The sequence below is a fragment of the Camelina sativa genome, chromosome 17 (genome assembly GCF_000633955.1).
Source record: "Camelina sativa cultivar DH55 chromosome 17, Cs, whole genome shotgun sequence".
Taxonomy (NCBI): Eukaryota; Viridiplantae; Streptophyta; class Magnoliopsida; order Brassicales; family Brassicaceae; genus Camelina; species Camelina sativa.
The window spans coordinates 20873047-20893322 of record NC_025701.1 but is presented as its reverse complement, the minus strand read 5'-3'; the positions used below and the strand labels follow the sequence as shown (position 1 = coordinate 20893322).

Here is a 20276-nt window from a genome sequence, read left to right as displayed (position 1 = left end):
TAGGGTTAGATTTCGCCGACGATAAGGACAGAGAGTTTTTTTTTTTCCGCGTTTTAAAAACTGTTCACTTTTCCTCTCATTGTAACTGTCGATGCTGGAAAGATAACTCAGCAGTCATAAACGGTATCTCAGCCAACCCTCAAATTAGAATGATTAAATAACCGACTAAACCGAACCGAACCGAAAAAATAATTTTTCCCAATTTGGTATTTTTGTATTGGTATGTTTGCCTAGTTTTCTTATATTCGGCTTATTTCGGTTATATTATGCTAATCTACCTAATTACAATATATTTTGGGTTATTTATTGTTAGATATTCATCTAACCGACCAATAACCGGAAATAACCAAAAATTAATTTCAAAATTTTAAAATTTTTTTAAAAAAATTATTTTCAAAATGGTTCAACCATAAGTATATCCATATTACCACCTTAATCCAAACACATTATATCCAAAACCAAACTGTTATATTAAAAACAAATAATGTTACCTCATCTAACTCTAAACCCTAAACCCTAACCCTAACCCTAACCCCTAAACAACATGTTTTGGTATGTTTGACACATTTTGATCAGAATGTGTAAAAATCACTCTTTTTGTCTATAATTATTATTTTTATTGGTTATAATAATAGTAATATTCATTTTGCCATTCTAAATTTTAATTTTGAGTTATAATAACCTTATTTTACAAATATCTCATAACTCAGCCGTTTAAGTCAATAACCCAGCCACTACTTAGTCAAATTACTGGCCCCTTCTTTAATAATAAATAAAAATACATGACAAATTTGAATTCAAATTTTTGAATTTATTTTTAATAATAAATCGTTTAAAATATTTTTATTAAGCGTATGGATGATAACAAGAAACATAATTATTGTTTGCGTCTCCCCAACAACCCTTTTTGCATTCCCGAGCGGGTATATAATAAATTAATAGGGTGGCCGTCGGATAACTCAGCCGTAAAACCATTATTATGGCCGTTGCATAAGTCAGCCATAACAAAGTTGTTAATTTAACTGACTATCCTAAGTCAGTCGTGTAAAGAACACAACTCAGCCTTCAAGTATATTACTGTCAAACGACGTCGTTCGATATATTGTTTTAGTATAAATTAAGGGATTTGGTGTGATTTATTGCTTCAGTAATCGAGATCGAGTCAAGATGATGGCAAATAGAGATATATACGGCGGCAACTCCAGGGCTGATGAGAAAACTGCTTCTGAAGCACTAGCTGAGGTAGATCTCTAGACTATCTGAAATCTCAAAGCATTATCTTAATATTGTGTTTGTGGAACTGTAGGAACTGAATCGTAATGAAATAAATATGAAAATGAGGTACGGCGAAATCCGGAGGCGAGACAAGGGCGTTCCAATCGGGTGTAATTGCGGTGCGGTGCTTCTCGTTGCCACTTCTAATGATCCTACCACGAGAGGAGAACGTTATTTCAGTTGTCCGTATGACATCACAGATGTAAAGATTTTTGTACTCTTATTGTTGAGTTTTGTGTTCTGTTTCTGACTTTTTTTTTAGTCTAATATGAATTATGTACTATTTGTAAGGGTCCCGGTCAAGGCTGCGGTTTCAGGAAGTGGTGGACTGATGCAGTGCGCGAAGAGTTTAGGGTTACTCAGGAGGAGAAGAATGAGATGAAGCAGGACTTGGATGCAACCAAGAAGCGCATCGAGATTCAAGAAGAAATGATCTTGTATTTGGAAAAGAAATATGACGCGCTGGAGAAGAAGTTTGAGAGCTTGAACAAGTATCTGTGAGATTAGTCAAGCTCCGTTGTTTTTTTTTTTTTTTTTTGGAATTGATATGAACTTTCTATGTTGTGGTGTTTTATCAATCTATTTTAATAACTCAGTCATGATTAATTATAACTCAGTCATCATTAATTATAACTCAGCCGTCATAGACGATATCTCAGCCAACCCTCAAACTAGAATGACTAAATAACCGACTTAACCGAACCGATCGATAAAATAAATTTTCCAATTTGATATTTTTGAATTGGTATGTTTGGTTTATTTCGGATATATTCGGCTTAATTTCGGTTATATTAGGCTAATCTACTTTATTACAATATATTTTGGGTTATTTATTAGAATGCCTAAATAACCGACTAAACCGAACCGACCGATAAAATAAATTTTCCAATTTGATATTTTTGAATTGGTATGTTTAATTAATTTCGGATATATTCGGCTTAATTTCTGTTATATTAGGCTAATCTACTTAATTACAATATATTTTGGGTTATTTATGGTTAGATATTAATATAACCGACCCATAACCGGAAATAACCAAATATTTTTTGATTTTTTGATTTTTTAAAAAAATATTCAAATGGTAATAATATTATTATATCCATATTACCACCTTAAACTATACACATTAAAACACATTAGAACCAAATCCAAAAATCAAATAATCTGAACCCTACATCTCAAACCCTAAACCCCAACCCTAACCCTAACCCTAACCCCTAAACGTCATGTGTTGTATGTTTTACACATCCTTGGTGAGAATGTGTAAAAATCAATCTTTCTCTATAATTATTACTTTTTATTGGTTATAATAATTGTAATATTCATAATTCAATTTTACATTTAAATGTTGAGTTATAATAATGTAAATTTACAAATATTTTATAAGTCAGCCGTGTAAGTCAATAACTCAGCCATCACTTAGTCAATTTGTCGGAATTTTAAGATTTTTTATTCGAATTTTGAGTTCAATTTTTTAATTATTTTGTATAATATATTGTGAAAAAACTAACTTTATAAATTGATTACGCGTGTGGATCTGAGCAGGCACAGAATTATTGTTTGGGCTTCCCCAACAACACTTTTAGTAATATCGAGGCACGGCACGAAAGACTAAACGAAGCCGTACCAAGTTCATAACTCAGCCATAACTCACTCATCCGTACGAAGTAGATAACTCAGCCGTTCGAAATATATAACTCAGCCATAACATATATGTTTATTCAATATTTAATTATAACTCAGCCGTGTGAAGTACATAACTCAGCCGTAACATTGAAAAGATACTAAACAAAGAACTTTCTTATCCAAGTACAATTCCTACCAAAAGAAATCCAGATGTTTTTTTACATATCCAAGTACAATTCCTACCAAAAGAAATCCAAAGGTTTTTTTACATATCCAAAGTGCAAGTCCTACCTACCAAAAGAAATACAAATGTTTTTTACGTGAACTGATTCATAAAATCAGGTGACTCATCGAAGATTTCTGCTGCCATTTTAACACGTATACCCTGGATGTTTTGATCACAGATTCCATCGAAAGACACACCAAGCGCTAGACATTCTATAAACTTTAAAGCGTACACGCCACAGTCACCAACCTGTACGTTTTGAGGGACCTTGGAGACTGTCCTCCTCCTGAAGGTAAACTGTTTGTAAGTAGGTGTACGAATTTCGTGAGGAACGTTCGCGTTCATCATTGCTGGAATCATCCGCGTAAACGCCCTACAAGCATTCAGCATTCTAAGCTCACTCTCTCCGGTTACTTGTCCCACGATGCTATCATAGCAATCAATATGCCTTCTGTTGAGATCCACGTGCAGCGCCACCCAGTGATCGCCTCCAATTTGTGGAGCAATATACAGGTGATCCACATCTTCTATCCACTTCAAATTAGTTTGTTCATCTGATGGAATCAAACCTTTAACTAATTCTTCATAACAATTGCCAGTCATTGTAAAAAACTTGGGTTCGGACTTGAACAACGGATAATGACGGTGAACCATTTCACTGGTGAACCACGGGTCTATAAACGCAATGCGTTTGTTGTGGAATGGGAAGGGATCTCGTTTGTACCTACACCTAAGGACTCTCATAAACGCGCCCAAGTGCTGTACAACAGAAAACTGAGTAGTAAACAACAACGCAGCCATAATGTAATATAAGTCAGACAACGACAACAATAACTAAGACATTAAGATAAACTTACTTCATCAGTAAGCCACCCATATTTACCATATTCTTCTGGCTTCACTGGCCATTCCTTTCGTTCGGTCATTAGCACCCTATAGAATTCAATTTCCATTCCGCCTTTGCCTAACGGGATATTCCTAACAAACAAATAAACACAAGTTAATATAATGTTAACAAGCTGTTATTAACTTGTTAAGCAAAAGGGTCTAAAGGGTCATACTCGGCTTTCTTTAGGTACTCCAAAAGTTTCTGCAACTTCACCGGATCAACAGGTGCCAGAGGATCATATATTCCAGGTCCAGGTGAACAGTTCTTCCTCATGCACGTCAGTCCGTTGTCTCCAATATTAGGGAAAATCCAGCTTGGATGATCTTGTTGTGTATTCAATGCACTCCCATCCGCTGACAGCTTAACACTCTCCAGCCTTAAAGCTTTAATTCTATCAAGCCTAATCTTTTCCTCCTCATCATCCTCAGATTCAGGTTCAAGTGAGTCGGCTTCAGCAAAATACTCGTCTGTAATATCTTCTGCACCAGCTTCTGCACCAGCTTCTGAACCTCCAGGTAGTACAAATTTCAACGGCTTAACACCAGCAGCCACAACAGCAGCAGTAGGATTTGTAGGCGCCCTACCTCTACCTCTACCTCTACCTGTACCTCTACCTGTACCTCTACCTCTACCTCTACCTCTACCTCCACCTCTACCTCCAGCCGCAGCTACTTCTTTAGCCTGCTTTGCCGCAGCTACTTCTTTGGGCTTCTTTAACGCAGCTACTTCTTTGGCCTTCTCTGCCGCCTCTAACTCTTTGGCCTCTTCTACCGCCTCTAACTCTTTAACATTTCTCCTCGTGGAAGGCCGTCTTTTCGTATCAGCTGGTCTCTTAGTAGCTGGAGACTTCTTAGCATCTGGAGAAGTCAAATAGTTCTTTTCCTGTATATTAAAATTATAATAACTCAGCCTAAACATTCTGAAAAATCAGCCATAAAACAAAGATGAATCAGACATTACCTTCTCTCCCGCCTCTAACTCTTTGGCCTTCTCTGACGCCTCTAACTCTTTGGCATTTCTCCTCGTGGAAGGCCCTGTTTTCGTATCAGCTGGTTTCTTAGCAGCTGGAGACTTCTTAGGAGAAGTCAAAGAGTTCTTTTCCTGTATATCATAGCGAAGACAATTAAAATTATAATAACTCAGCCTAAACATTCTGAAACATCAGCCATAAAACAAAGATAAACCAGACATTACCGGCTCTCCCGCCTCTAACTCTTTGGCCTTCTCTGACGCCTCTAACTCTTTGGCATTTCTCCTCGTGGAAGGCCCTGTTTTCGTATCAGCTGGTTTCTTAGCATCTGGAGACTTCTTAGGAGAAGTCAAAGAGTTCTTTTCCTGTATATCATAGCGAAGACAATTGAAATTATAATAACTCAGCCTAAACATTCTGAAAAATCAGCCATAAAACAAAGATAAACCAGACATTACCGGAACTTTTGGTGGACCTTTTGATGTCTGAAGTTCCTGTCCATGTCCCAGGTTATTTAGTTCCTGTCCCATTTTTAAAGTCTGGTCAGTCGTGCTCTTTGAAAGCACGAGCTCTTTCATCTGTTTGAGGTCCGTCTCAAAAGATCCAAGCCTGGTTTCAATCCTTTCATCCATCTTCTTCTCCAGATTCGCCGATACATTTTCAATGTTCCTATCAACGGTGTCAAACCTTGTGTATAACTTAGAGATCAATTCGTAGAGATCATCTTCCTCCTCACTTACCTTTTTTCCTTTCTTCTTCCTCTCCTGTGCAACTCCTTCACTAGTTTCCTGACTGTTGGAAACTTTCATCTTCTGAACTTTCCGCTTCTTTGCAGGAGGAGATTCAGACTCAACAACTGCTTCAGCTTTCTTTTTCTTTTTCTTCTTATCACTCCCCTTAACATCCCAAAAACCTTTAACAAACGTATTTAGATGTATGTCTTCGATCAGGCGATCGATTGCTGGGTCGTCTTCTTCTTCTGACCACGAATGAAATAGCTTGCAGTCATTTTCCTTCATAACCATATTAATCACACGCAGCTGTAACATAAGAGATTATGAAACCCATCAGTAAGTTTTAGCTCAGTCATTACTAATGAAAGCATAAATCAGTCATTACTAAAACATAACTCAGCCAACACTAAAGCATAAATCATCCATTACTAAAACATAACTCAGCCGTTACTAAACAATAACTCAGCCATAACTACATCATAACTCATCCATTACTAAACAATCACTCAACCAGATATAAACCTTACCTCACCAAGCGCTTTGATCTCTTCAGCAATTGCGGTTTCCAGCGATGAACGTGTACGGTTTCCACCCCATTGAAGCATCGGTATGCCACCATCATTAGCTGATGCATTCCCAAACCGTTCTCCAAAGCATTTGATGGACTCATACGCCCAAGCCTGTAACACGGGTGTAAACCCACTGAGGGTGTACGACTTTCCCGTAGGGTTCAACATCTTTATGGAATCAACAAGAGCTTCAAATGCTGACCGACCCCACGGATACGTCTTCATTGCTTCATCATCAAAAACTCTTTTGGCACTTTCATATGGAATTCTAGAGTTATGATGCAAACCATAAAGTCCAATGTGTTGAAGAAGCAACAGCCCCAACCATTTACGATGATCAAGGTTAACCCATCCCCGGCACACTTTTAATGCTTCCCTGAGTTCAAGTAGCGTTGGACCTGCCCCACCAGGCACTTTCAAAAGTCTGAAGAACTCTTTGTGTTCCTCTTCAAGTTCAAACCGTTCAGTAGGCATTGGGTCTATGTTTAACCCCGTCAGATAATGAAACTCATTCAACCCAAACCTGATAGGTTGACCGCCGACCACAAACCAAAGCTCCTTCTTATGTACCCTTAACTGGTTACATAGTAGGAAATGAACAACCTTACCAGACCAGACGAATTGGCTATCAACTAGCTTAGAGATTATTCCAATTGGTACTTTCTTCGTTTCTTCCCACGCATCCAGTCCTATTGATTCCCTAATCTGAGGGAATTCTTTCATCCTGAAATTTGTGTTTATATCTCTAGACTCTATTTTAGCGTATAGTCTTGGGGGGTAATCCCTTGCTTGTTCTTCAGAAGAAATAATCACCATCGACATCTGTTATAGTTCATAAGTAAATCATAAAATGAATCAGCCATAACATAAAACAAACTCATACACAAAGCATAACATAACTCAGCCACAAACACATAACTCAGATCTAAAGCACAAAATATCTCAGTCACAACTCATCCGTCAGCAAAATAAAACAAACAGTAAATCAGCCATCGAATCGAATAAATCTAACAAATCAGCCATAAACCCTAAAATAACTGAGCCGCAACATAAAACAAAAAGTAAATCAGCCATCGAATCGAATAGATCTAACAAATCAGCCGTCATTAACAACGGCGACAATCAGCGGTAAATCATCGAAAAAACCCACATTCAGCCGGAAAACTCGAAACTAAACAGTCGACACATACCGGATAGACGAAGACGAAGAAGACGAAGAGAAAGAGAGAGCGACGACGAAGAAAGAGAGTGCAACGACGAAGATAGAGAGAACGAGTAAAGACGGTGAGAGATGACGGTGAGAGATGACGGCGGGAGATTGACGGCAAGAGAGTAGACAACAACAGAGTATCGCCGGCGACAAGAGACGACGATAGTTTCGATATTTTTTTTTTTTTGCGGTTTGTGAACAGTTAAAACCTATTCACTTTCCCTCTCTTTGATATAAACAAGAAAACAAAACTGTGGATCTAAAAAAAAACTGCGATCTAAAAAAGATTGCTTAATGACTGTGTTAAATCATATCTGATGTGTATTCTAATTTGCTGATGTGTATTTTTTTTTAATTTTTAACTCAAATTCGAGAAACAAAATCCAAGGAGTAAATTGTAATTACACCCAGGACACTAAACATTCTAGTAATTTTCAAAAGATTTATAGATATGAGTAATAAACCAACTTTTGGATAACATTTGAGTAATTAATTCATCAAACAAACTGACACAACAAAATCAAAAAAATTGAGACAACAAAATCAAATTCTAGAATTTACAATAGAAAGAAACCGAAATCAAATTCATGACTACTAACAAATAAAGAAACCTACTTGTTGATTCAAATAACACTAATTTCGCATTTATCCAAGAACACTAAGAACACTAATTCATGCCTAATTTAAGAAAACCCTATTCTTGACCAAGAGATTCAATACAAGCATACAAGAATCTACACAGGAAAAAACTAGATTCATACCATGAGATGGATATTGGAGCATCCTTCAACGAAATCTCTCCGATTTTGAGTCTAAATCTCCAATTTGATGGAGACGGTGCAATTGGCGGTGGAGTTTAAACAATATGGCGGTGGAGATGATGAAACCGGCGGTAGATTCTCCTCTCAATCAACTGATTCTCATATCAATCAAACAGAGGTAAACTCAGCATTAAAATTGGTGAAGGCGATGAAGAGTTAGAGAGAGTCGTTTCGGGAAGAAGAGAGAGATAACGCGGGTGAGTTTTTTTTTCTTTCTCTTTGGCTAAATTTTACTTCCAATAAACCACTGACACGTACCCACTTCTAAAGGGTTCCAAAAACTCCAAAGATAGAACCAACTCTATCTTTTAATTGCATTTTTGATTTAATTTTCAGGGTTTAAAACTCTAAAAGTGGATTTGAAACCGACATAGAACCACCGTTGGAGTTGGTCTTAGCACGTTAGTCACACTGTGCAAAAATATCATTTTTCTATACTTTTCACAAAAATATATTCTCGTGTAATCTATTTTTAATAATATCATTTTCTACATACAAAATGAGTAAATTGTAAACTCTAAACTCTAAATAATAAACTCTACTCACTTCAAAACTATACACTAAATGTAAAATAGAGAACCTAAACCTAAAACTAAAAATTTTAAAATAAAAATGACCAAAAAAAGTGGTTTTGAAAAGGATATTAATAACAAATTTTCAAGGATTAATTAATAGACCTTATACTTGAGATAGTATATGGAATTTTCTAAGACTAACAAGTGCAGCAACCATATTGACATCTTCATCAGCCATCAGGTTCTAGCTTATCCACCACGAAGATATCCTCTAACATGATAATTTTGCTCTCCATGACTCCATCAACAAACACGAGAATTGGAGAAGCGAGAGAGATGCTTCCTATAACTTGTTTATTTTATTTTCAGCCACATATTGATTGGCTAATATCTTTGTTGTAGTTTTCGACAATCTCAAAAGTCCAAAAAGGTATTTCAACTTATAACATTAGTTTGAGACATCAATTTTTTATATAGTAAAGATAGAATATATTTTTTAGTTAAATAACTAACTAGGCTCCCATCTTACACATCATTTATTCATCTTGTAAATGAAAAAATTTAGTGAAAGGGGGAGAGGTGGAAGCCCAGAGCAGTGAGGTGTACATCAGAGCTTCTTCCACAAAATCAGATGATCTTCGAGCCTCGTCCTCCACCAGGCACAAAGGGCATACCCTCTAATAATACTAACAGTAGCGACGTTTTTCCCTTGTGCGACCGGAACACAATGGAGGTGATGCGACTCTCAGTGTAAATCCCCTCAACGGCTTCAATGTAGTCATTTTTTTTTGTAGTGGGCTTCAATGTAGTCATCGTCAACAACTATAATCTATAGTTATATATATAAAGTAATGAAACTTTGTATAAAGTTATAAAGATAAAATAAGTTAATAAAATAAACTAAATAAAAAAGCTATAATCTGTATAAAATCCGCATTAGTCTCAGTCGAATGCCAATAAGCTGCTTCGGCTACAACTATAGTCGAAGCAGCTCATGGGGATTCGATTAACACTAGTGCGCTGAAATTTTATAAAGTAGTAATTGTAGATTTTATACGTATGTGTTAACGCTGCAGTAGTAAAATTTGACAAAAATGACGCCAAAATTATTAAAATCTACAATTTTTTTTTTTCACATCTTCGAAGAAACCAACATCCCACTCGTCTTCTCCAACCATTGCTAGTTCGGTATTATTGGATGCCCTACGCACAACTCGGTTTAGAGGCCTTAGAGTAAACAAAATTTATCTTTTACATTATATATAAAAAATTATATGCATTTTTTTAGTTCGATTTACACTAAAAGTAAAAAATGTTGACCCAAACTAAAATCTAATTATGGAGACAAAATTTATTTTGTTTCCTACTAAATTGGGCCTTTTCTATATATATATATATATATATATATATTTTGGACAAACTATTATTAAATAAAACTTAAGAAAAAAAAAAAATTGTCGGACTAGAAGTCACCGCTTGGGTGGCTTCTCTTGTGGGCCGGCACTGCCTCCAACTCTAACGCTCACTTGTACTCCCCTCGGGAGCTTCAACCTTCTGCTGTTGGGTTATACCCCTACCGCTTATCGTGAACGTAGGAACTTGCACCAAACTTGGAAAATAGGTAGGTACAGTGACGAGGACGATACTGACCAACCAAATCTTTTATTTCAATTTCACGGAACTTATCTCCCTTGGCGATATAAATACAAGCTTTTCCCTCCTCGTTATAACAACATATTACAAGGCTCATGAGACTTTTATCTTCGTCGACGAAGTTACTTGGCGGGTAGTAGCTGACATCTAAACTCGACCATTCAGGAACCTACACACTCATCAGATTCACCCACACTACAGCTTCTCCATCCCCATTTTTAATATTTTCTTTTGTCACCCAAATTTCAATATTCCTTGCTGTAAAATGAAAATTGATCTTCCCTAAATACGGCAAGAAATAGTTACGACTGTGATCAGATATGGTCTGCTCTGTTTATTTTTTCAATTTTGGGGCAATACGTAAATATTATTATTTATTTGGTTCAAAAGTGTAAATAATTCGAGCAAACCAATTCGGTGTCCTTCATCTCATTAACCGGTGAGTAATCATCATCACAAAATCTATACTAGTATTTTTGCAGCAGTTTTTGCTCAAAAATACTTTTTGAAAAGTTTTTATTAATGCATTGATTTTAATATTAGTTACCAAAACTTCAAAATTAATTATAGGTAAGATTTAAAAAATAAAGAAATTTTTCTACCTCATTCAAACATAAATATGATTCCCTTTCATTTTTATTTGAATTTATATTTAAATTATCCTGAATTATTCTATAATACATTTAGTTAATAAAAATTGTGATTTTTTTCCTTCATATGATGTAATACAAAATTTTAAAAACGGACATATATTACTCAATATATAAATTGGGCAATGGTTTAGAGTCATACTATAAAAGAGACCAAAATGATTCTGAATACAAATGAGTAGAAACCTTGATTTATCAGGCATTCAAACTTTAAAAACTTTTATTTGGTTTATTCCGGTTCTTTGTTTTAAAGATTTTTAAAAGGTTAAATATGAAAATATTTAAAACTTTTAAAAAGTTAAATATGATAAATGTTATACCGTAGCTACACAATAAATATTAAAAATTAAGATGATATAGTATGAGTTAAAATATCTCGGGACGGGGTAATATAGTGAGACTGATTTTATCGATATTTATATAAATTAAAAAATATCATTAATTCGGTGTTACACAGGTAAAATATCATTTCATTATTTTGTTAATACTGTCATTATCAGAGAATAGACATATCTAATTAAATTGATTAAATAAATAGTTTATTTAAAAAATAAATTATATTGCAGTATTATATGGTTTATTTAAAAATTATAATATAATTATAACATATTTAACCAACAAATACAACTTATAATTTAAATATTTGAGTTATAAATAATTTTGCCTCGCGGTGTACCGCAGGTTCTAATCTAGTTTAGAAATATACAAGTAGCTAAACTGGTGACCCAAAAAAAAAAAGGGAAAAAATTAGCTAAGTTTTTCTAATTTTCTAATATCTTTAGGATTTCCAATTTTCCAATAATTTTGGAGATTATAGAAAAACTATACAATAATGTCTTTAGAATTATAGCAAAGAAAGAAAAGCGTTCAAGCTTTAAAAGTAAAAGGTAATACTGTCCATATTCGTGTGGAAATAGGAAATTATATATATTCTTTAGCTAATGAAAAAGGAAACATAGTAAAAACCTTAATGTGTAAAAATAAGGAAAATCTAATGGGATTGAGTTAAGTCTCTCTCTATATATACTACAGAACCTTTCGTTTCCCATCATTCACACATTAGGATCGAAACTTTTCAAACCCTGTAGTTGATCATCTTAAATCTCTCTTACGAGTTCTCTCTCTCTCTCTCTCTCTCTCTCTCTCTCTCTCTCTTTCAGGATGGCTCCTTGCGGGAAGAAACCAAACAAGTCCTCGAACTATTTCAAACAAATATTTCCTGCTTTTAAGAAGAAAGCAACAGAGCTCTCTGTTCTTTGCGGGAACTCTGTTGGCTTCATCTGTTACGGTCCCGACAACGATGTCCATGTTTGGCCTGAGCCTCAAGATAACCCACAAGCCTTACCGGAAATCGTTGGAAAGTTCAACGCGTTGAGCGATCACATGAGAATGAGTCACGCCTCCGATCTCTTCGACTTACCATATCTCAAAGGTTTGTCGAATGAAGAATTGCTTAGACATCTCGCTAAGCTGAACTCCAACTCAGTTGGGATCAAGCAGAAAAAGATGAGTATATTAACAAGAAGAGGAATCTTGAAGAAGCCCAATGATCATCTTAGGGTTTCAGACAACGCCGCCACCATCATCTCAAACCGCAAGGTGGCGCCTTCTTCGGATGATCGATTAGGGTTTGGAGAGTCGGGTTTTGTTTCCCGTGGCATTCACGAAACTGTTTCCAGCTTGGGATCTACTGCTGCTGCTTCCAAGGTTTCGGATTCTTCTCCTCTCACGTTAGGTTTGTCTTGCGGCGATTATTTTCCGGCCACTGATAACTCTCGTGTAAAACCTCCCGACCTGCAAAACCAATCAGAGTCAGGTTCGTCTTCTCTATCTTTTAAGATTGCTCCTCGTGATGATAATCCAAACAAGCCCGGTGATGATGATGATGATCTGAAGAGGGCGAAGAAGAACTTTTTTAAACAGATATTTCCTACTTTTAAGAAGAAAGCAACAGAGCTCTCTGTTCTTTGCGGCAACTCTGTCGGTTTCATATGTTACGGCCCTGACAACGATCTTTATGTCTACCCTGAGCCTCAAGATAACCCACGAGGCATACCAGAGATCGTTGGAAAGTTCAGTGGGTTAAATGATTACAAGAGGAAGAATAACGCCTCCGATCTCTACGACTTCCCGAATCTCAAGGGTTTGTCGGGTGACGAGTTGAGGAACCCTCTCATTAACCTTGAATCACACTTACTTGGGATCAAACAAAAAAAGTTAAGTATATCAACAAGAGAAAACTCCATGCCGATGGGGGATATTGGTGTTTCTGCGCTCCATCCGTCAGGGTTTTCTTCCGGGGACTATCTTCCGGTGGATCCAATGGAAGTTTGCACCAACAAAGAAGGTGCTTGGGATCTTTGCGGGATAGATTTTGGGTTTGCTTCATCACTGATACCTAGCTAGGAGCCACTGATTCTTTTGGAGCTGTATTGTGCGTTCTGCTCCAACGCAAATCCATGTTTGTAAAGTTGGTAAGTTACTTCTCTTCTTGTTTGTTTATTATTTGATAAATTAATAAAATTCTTCTCGATCACTATATATATATATGTCATCTCTAACTCATATCTGCAATTGCTTCTTCAACCTTAATTATCACAAGGTATATATAAATCATTAACATTCAGGTTATGCATTATGTACTTATCATAGCTTTCTCTTTTGCGATTCTCGGAACTATCACCTCCTTTGCTTTAGCTTAGGACTCTTTTGACTTGAACCATGCATCACCTCGGCTTTCTCTTAACCGTAGTCGTTCCTTGAACCCTCAGTTTCTCCTTGTCGTTTTCAGGTTCAAAGGATTGGAGCTTGTCAACACCATTGCTGCCACCTTCATTTGCTTCCTCTTTGATGCAAGGCTTCATTGCCTACATTTCATCTTGGATGCTGCAACCAAGCTTGCATTGGTGCCTTCTTCCTTGTTCTGCTTCAGGCACAGATTTCTTCCTCTTGGTTTGGCACTTCACAGTTTGTTCTTGGCATCAGCCTTCATCTCAATCCATCTTTGTTGAAGCTTTGAATTCTGTTTATGCAAGATAACCTCTTGAGTTTCTGTTTTCTTCATCTTCTCTCTCACTCTTTCTTTTCTTTTTCAGCCTAATTCTGGACTGATATATTTTTTATTATCCTCACCGTCTTCCCAGTCTTCTTCGTTCCACATATCATCAAGTAGAATCAAACAATTACTGGTTTACAACAGTTGAGATAGTTTGTCTTGTGCAGTCATATATGCGTCTCTATGCTCATCATGTTTTGGACTAAGCTTCTGCAAAAAATCGTCTGCCACACATATTTCGTTGTAAACACTCTTTTGCTATACACACCCACGCAGCTCCATTAAAATGAATTTTTACCATCTCATGATTAAACAAACTTGTTGAGCCAGAATAGTTTTACCAATACCACCCATCCCAGTTATAGAAATTATTTGATTGCTACCTTCCTCCACCAAATTAATATCTTAACATTCTCCTCCAACCCCACAAGATCGTTTTCAGAATTGCTAGGAAATGTTTTCCGCATCTCCCTTTGTCTTTCTTGTAGGGGTTGTGAATATTTGTCGCCCATCAACCATCATCTGTTGCACTCTGCATATCGAGAATCACCTCAGAGATCCTTTTAGTTATTATACCTGAAGCAAATTTCCTTACGGTCCACTATAATGCAGGAAAATCTTCTCAAACGCATCTTGTTCTTTGAGTATCTGAGCTCTTTCTTTACCGTCCGGAGAGAATAACCGGTTCAAGGTTATTATCAATCGACTCTTTCACGGCATCAACAAGCAGCTGCGTCTTCCGGCTAAAGCTCAGCCAAAACCCATCCGGTTTAGCTCCTCTGTTTTTGACTTCTCCAACCAACCGAGCAAACTCTATCACCATACACGCCTCTTGTGGAAGCTCGGTCATGACTTTGTGTTCACTAAGACAACAACCTCCACTGCTTGTAGTAAACGCAGCCTCAGTTTCCCGATACGGGATAACAAAGTCGTGAACACTGACCGTACCTTTCGCACCGATCGCGGTTATCTCCATCGTTAGATTTGCCAAGAAGGAACAGTAGATCGTCGCGGTAATCCCTTCTTCTTCCCAATCGAACAATGCACCACAAGAAAGAACGATTCCCGCATCGTTTAAGACAGGACCGGGCAAGGCAGTGACGGTTTTTGGAAGTTTGAAGTTGTTGGCAACAAGAGCTGCTTGGATTGTGTACCATCCAGCATCACCAAGAGCTCCAAGCCCATCAAGACCAGGCTTCACACGATTATCATTTCTTAAGAAGTTTCCGTTTGCTGCAAATGAGAAACAACTATGCACCTGCATATGTATATGAACACCATCGTTGTGTACTTAATTTCAAGAAACTAAGATTTAAAGTTACTAATTTAAGACTTACAGTTTTAATCTCAAAATCCTTTATAAAGTCCATGAACTTAGCAGTTCTAGGATTATGCATCCACTGAGTCCCATCCATAAACTGAACACCATTAACCTCACAAGCTTCCAAAATCTGATCAAACTCAGAGACGTTCAAAGCAACAGGCTTATCAAGAAGTATATGCTTACCCTGCCTCGCGGCGCGTACAGCCCACTCCACGTGGAGACTAGCCGGAATAGGTAAATAGACGGCGTCTACATCAGGATCTTCTAGAAGCGACTCGTAGGAGCCGTGGATCTTCGTGTTCGGAGGAAAGTTGTTAGATTCAGCAAACGATTTAGCTTCTTCGATGGAGCTGGTGTAGGTGGCTAAGGCGGAGATAGTAGCGTTTGGAGAGAGGTTGATGGCTCGAGAGAGTTTACGGACGATTTTGGTGCAGCTTAAGAGTCCGATTCGAATTGGGTTGTCGCCGGACATTATTACATCAATTTTTTTTTTCCGGCAAGACGAGTGAAAGAAGACTCTGGTCACTTAATTTGTTTTTGTCGGCTAATTTCTATTTTTAATTGGTAAATTATTTTTGTTATATAGTTAATAAGTTTTGTGAATACAAAAGTGTATACTTTTTTACCTCTAATCTATCATATAAATTATTGTTACTTTCACTCCTCTTGATTAAACTATTGTTACATTGTTTCTTCGATTTACAAGGTAAACGGTAAACCTGTCAATTAGTAGAACATATTAAACGTTGTCGTTTTATATTACTTGTCGTTCTAAACAATTTCACACGTATTAAGAAAATAATTAAATTATCTGTTTTATCCCTCATTAATATATTATTTAATTTGATATAGTAATTAATAAGCTGAAAGTTAGGGGTAAAATTGAAAATTTGATTCATAAAGTTGCATCGTAAATACAAAACGATAAATAATATAAAACAAAAAATTAAGTTCAGAACGACAAATAAAAATAAACGAAAGGAATACGAATCAATATTTATTAATAAATTAATAAAAATTCATTTCTGAATAATTTTGCTTATTTGTGTAAAAATCCATCAAATATGAATATCTATATATATAAAGTATAGTTTCCTCACCCTTCCGGTGCTGCCACATCAGCATACCTTTTTATTTCGTAAGCCCATTTCAAATCCATATTTTGCGGACTAAAACATTTGTGTTGAAGCCCAATCCGTTATCTCAATTTTGACACATTATCGAGTAAGCCCAGTTTTTTTGGCCGGCGACTACTCGCGACGATACTCCACAGACGACGGTGCTGAGGATCTGAACCGTCTGTGCCCTTCTCATTCTTTCATCCTGTTTTATGAAATCAATTCTCCATCCTCCACAACCTTTCGCTGTCTTCGCTCTCTTTGATCTCCATGGTAATGTCTTTCTCTTACTGTAATTCATTCCCTTCAATGCTCGCTCTTTCAATTGAAGACCCACAACGCTATCTTTAATTCGTGTATCTATATAATGTATTCCTTTCCAATGTCATGCTTCATATATTTGTCTTCGTCTCTTTGATTTCTAAATTCGCATCCCTGATTTTGTCTTTTTTTTTTATTCGCCGTCTCAGTGTCATTTGTATGCGATCTATTGAGTCTGGGTTCATCGTAAGTCGTGTAGTTAGAGGAATCTTTGTTAGTAGATAGTCTCGGAGATAAATTGGTCTGTGTTGATTGATATTACTGCATAAATATGTTATGTGCAAGTCCTTGTGGCCTATGATTTTAGTTTATGATTGGAAATTTTGCGGTAGCTGATGTTTCTGGACTCGTGCTTCAATTTTGTTTTTTTGAGGTTAATTGAGAATTGAGAGATGTATACGAATAATGGTTTTGGGATTTACTTGAGTAGGTTTCCAAACACTTACCTTCTTGTTGGATGTTGCAACGATGAAACTACCCATAAGTACAAGGGAAGGACTGTAATGACTGCTGAAGAGCGATATGAATCACTTCGGCGTTGCAAGTAATTATTGTCTTCTCCTATGTTTGTGTTTAATAGTAAGAAGCCATGGAAGTGGTAGTATAATGGATTTTGAGGATCCCGTTTGTTTTATCAATCAGGTGGGTGGATGAAGTCATCCCAGATGCACCATGGGTGGTCAACCAGGAGTTTCTTGACAAGCACCATATTGACTATGTAGCCCACGATGCACTTTCGTAAGAACATATGTCTTTTTTGCTAATCCCAATTTTGATTATTATCTGCTCTTTCTATACAGATGATTCTAGAACGACAGTAACGTTCTTTTTATAATTATCATACACAGGTATGCTGATTCCAGTAGAGCTGGAAAGGATGTTTATGAATTTGTGAGTCTGGAGAATAATCATACTCCTGCTTTTGGCACTTTCATATTTCTGTTTTAAGTTTAACTGAGCATCTGTTGCAGGTTAAGAAAGTTGGGAGGTTTAAGGAAACTATGAGAACTGAAGGAATATCAACCTCGGACATAATAATGAGAATAGTGAAAGACTACAACCAGTATGTCATGACTTGGATAGAGGATATTCAAGGGAAGATCTTGGAGTTAGCTTTGTCAAGGCATGACATCAGTTTCTTACCTCTTCATTTTTGTTGTTCTGTAAAATTTTCTCTTGGAGTAATCAACTTTGAGGTCTAATTTGCTACAGGGTAAGAGACTTAGAGTTAATATGAGGCTAAAGAAACTCCAGGAGAGGGTCAAAGAACAACAAGAAAGAGTGGGAGAAAAGGCATGTCTTCTCTCAACTTCCATTTACTTAATTGATTTATCATATGTCCATCGTTTGAACTGTATTGCATTCTATTAGATAAGCTGTATTTCATAATGTACAAGGTCTCGTCTCTGACTGTTCAGTGACTGTGTGGAAACCACTCTTACAGTGTCACGTTTGCAGTCCAAATTCTCAAAACTTAAATCCCATTCAATTCTTTTAGGACATTTTATACTCGGTCTGGTAATCCTATCACGTTTGAATTTTCAAAATACTCAAAAGGATTACCAAACCGAGTATAGTAGCAGTGCCTGGCAATATCAAGTTGTTAAACAATTTCATCCCTGTAGTAGCAGCTTGATCATGTGTAGTTGCTGCTCTTGAAATCTCCATGTAAACATGATTTAGCTATTAATATGATCTTAACTGAACAAACATGAAGACACGATTAACTGGAGACATACGTTAATAAGTTAATACTATGTTCTATATATAACCTTTGATTAAAGTTGACAAATGTGTAAAATGTTGATAGGGAACTACAATTGTAGACAGTATAATGCGACAAAAGTCAGTAGACAGGCTGGAGAACGGTCACGAGATGACACAGACGACCAGTTCTATGAAGAATACTTCGACCATGACATGGGTAGTGATGATGAACAGTTCTATGACGAGGAAGAAATAAAGGAAGAAGAGAAAGAGCACACGGTTAAGATGGATGCAAAAGAGAACAAGTAAGAAACAAATTTGGCTTCCATAAACCGCAGGTTAGTTACTTATGGCCACTTCTACTGAACTCCCTTTAGCCTGTCACTCTCTCTCTCTCTCTGGATCAGTGAAATACATCTACTTAACATATAATATCAAAGTTTAGAAAGAGAGAGAGAGAGAGTGTGATATGTGTGTGTGTTGAACAAACGAACGTGCGTGGTTGTCTTTGGTGAGAGTTGTCTCATCTTTGTTGATTTTTGAATACGCATGTTTTTTCATGTATTTTTTCTTATTTTTTATGATGGGCAAAGCGTTATGAAGTAACAATGCAATTGTCTGAAACAGGATAAGTCAAATGATTTGTGTGTCCCACGAAGTAAAAACATCGTTGTAATCATCTTCCAAGTTCCAACTCGACTCGTTTTTTTATATTTTTTTTATTGATTTCTGTTCTTTTTTTTTGTCAACCATTGGGTGCTCATTACCCAAATCCCTACTAGGGATAGTTGATTTCCAAAAGATTTTTACGGTCTATTTTTTGAATAATAGATTAAAAAAAATGTTGTTAGAAATATGATGACTTTATTAGAAAGTAAAATTTCTCATCAGTCGCTAAATCGTCTATGAACTTGTGAAGAAAGAAAAGGTTAAAATAGCCCAGACCAAGACCTCCCAGGTCTTCAAGACAAATTTTTTTATTTAACAGATGTAACAAAGTTTCAAAATGCTACACCAGATGAGAGAAACTGTTGTGTTGGTAAATTAATAAACCCTATAATGCTTTACAATTTTTAAAATTTTAAGAGTTTGTTGTTTAATTGTTTAATGTTCACCGTATGCTTCTGATTTATCTTCTTCCTTTTTTTTATTTTTTTTGTAGATTTTTGTGGAATGGTGATACGAGTAGGAGAAGGTCGTTTTATTAGTTTTCTTGATTATGAAGGTGGATACAATGGTCAGAAAAATGTTATTCCTTTTACTGTTATTGACATCGAGTAAGTAATTTTACTTATCTTAAAAATTATTTATAATTAGTCTTTTATTTCACAATTTTTAAAAACATTACTGGATCATAAATATATGTATTTATTTTCTCATTTTTTTCCTGTTAAGTGGCAAGGAGATTGATTATATTGCAGTAGGTGAAACATGTTTGGAATTTATTTATAAATGGGATAGAATAGTTGCGAACCCTACCTATAAAAGTGAACCAATAATGTGTATGCTAATGTTTTGGAGAAGCTCTTTGTTTGAAGGTATTATCCTGTTATTCTAAGTTTATTATAAAAAACAGATAAAAATGTTAAAATATAATATCTAATCTTACTTTT

General features: G+C 36.1%; 2 protein-coding genes and 1 pseudogene across 2 annotated transcripts; 2 read left to right on the top strand and 1 right to left on the bottom strand.

Annotated features, from left to right (window-relative positions):
- Positions 1316-1814, top strand: LOC104757768. Its single transcript, XM_010480550.1, has 2 exons — positions 1316-1477; positions 1567-1814. Exons 1-2 carry the CDS (start codon positions 1331-1333, stop codon positions 1774-1776), a joined length of 357 nt encoding a protein of 118 aa, XP_010478852.1. The 5' UTR covers positions 1316-1330; the 3' UTR covers positions 1777-1814.
- LOC104757767 (uncharacterized oxidoreductase At4g09670-like) lies at positions 13704-16034 on the bottom strand. The gene is made up of 2 exons (XM_010480549.2): positions 15531-16034; positions 13704-15451 (listed from the first exon to the last, which is right to left on the bottom strand). Exons 1-2 carry the CDS (start codon positions 15987-15989, stop codon positions 14855-14857), a joined length of 1056 nt encoding a protein of 351 aa, XP_010478851.1. The 5' UTR covers positions 15990-16034; the 3' UTR covers positions 13704-14854.
- LOC104757766 lies at positions 17349-19373 on the top strand (annotated as a pseudogene).

Coding starts and splice junctions, on each gene's coding strand:
- LOC104757768 (XM_010480550.1), top strand. CDS start 1,331: ATGAAAATGAGGTACGGCGAAATCCGGAGGCGAGACAAGGGCGTTCCA. Junction 1,478..1,566: donor GTCCGTATGACATCACAGAT/GTAAAGATTTTT, acceptor ACTATTTGTAAG/GGTCCCGGTCAAGGCTGCGG.
- LOC104757767 (XM_010480549.2), bottom strand. CDS start 15,989: ATGTCCGGCGACAACCCAATTCGAATCGGACTCTTAAGCTGCACCAAA. Junction 15,452..15,530: donor AGGATTTTGAGATTAAAACT/GTAAGTCTTAAA, acceptor ATACATATGCAG/GTGCATAGTTGTTTCTCATT.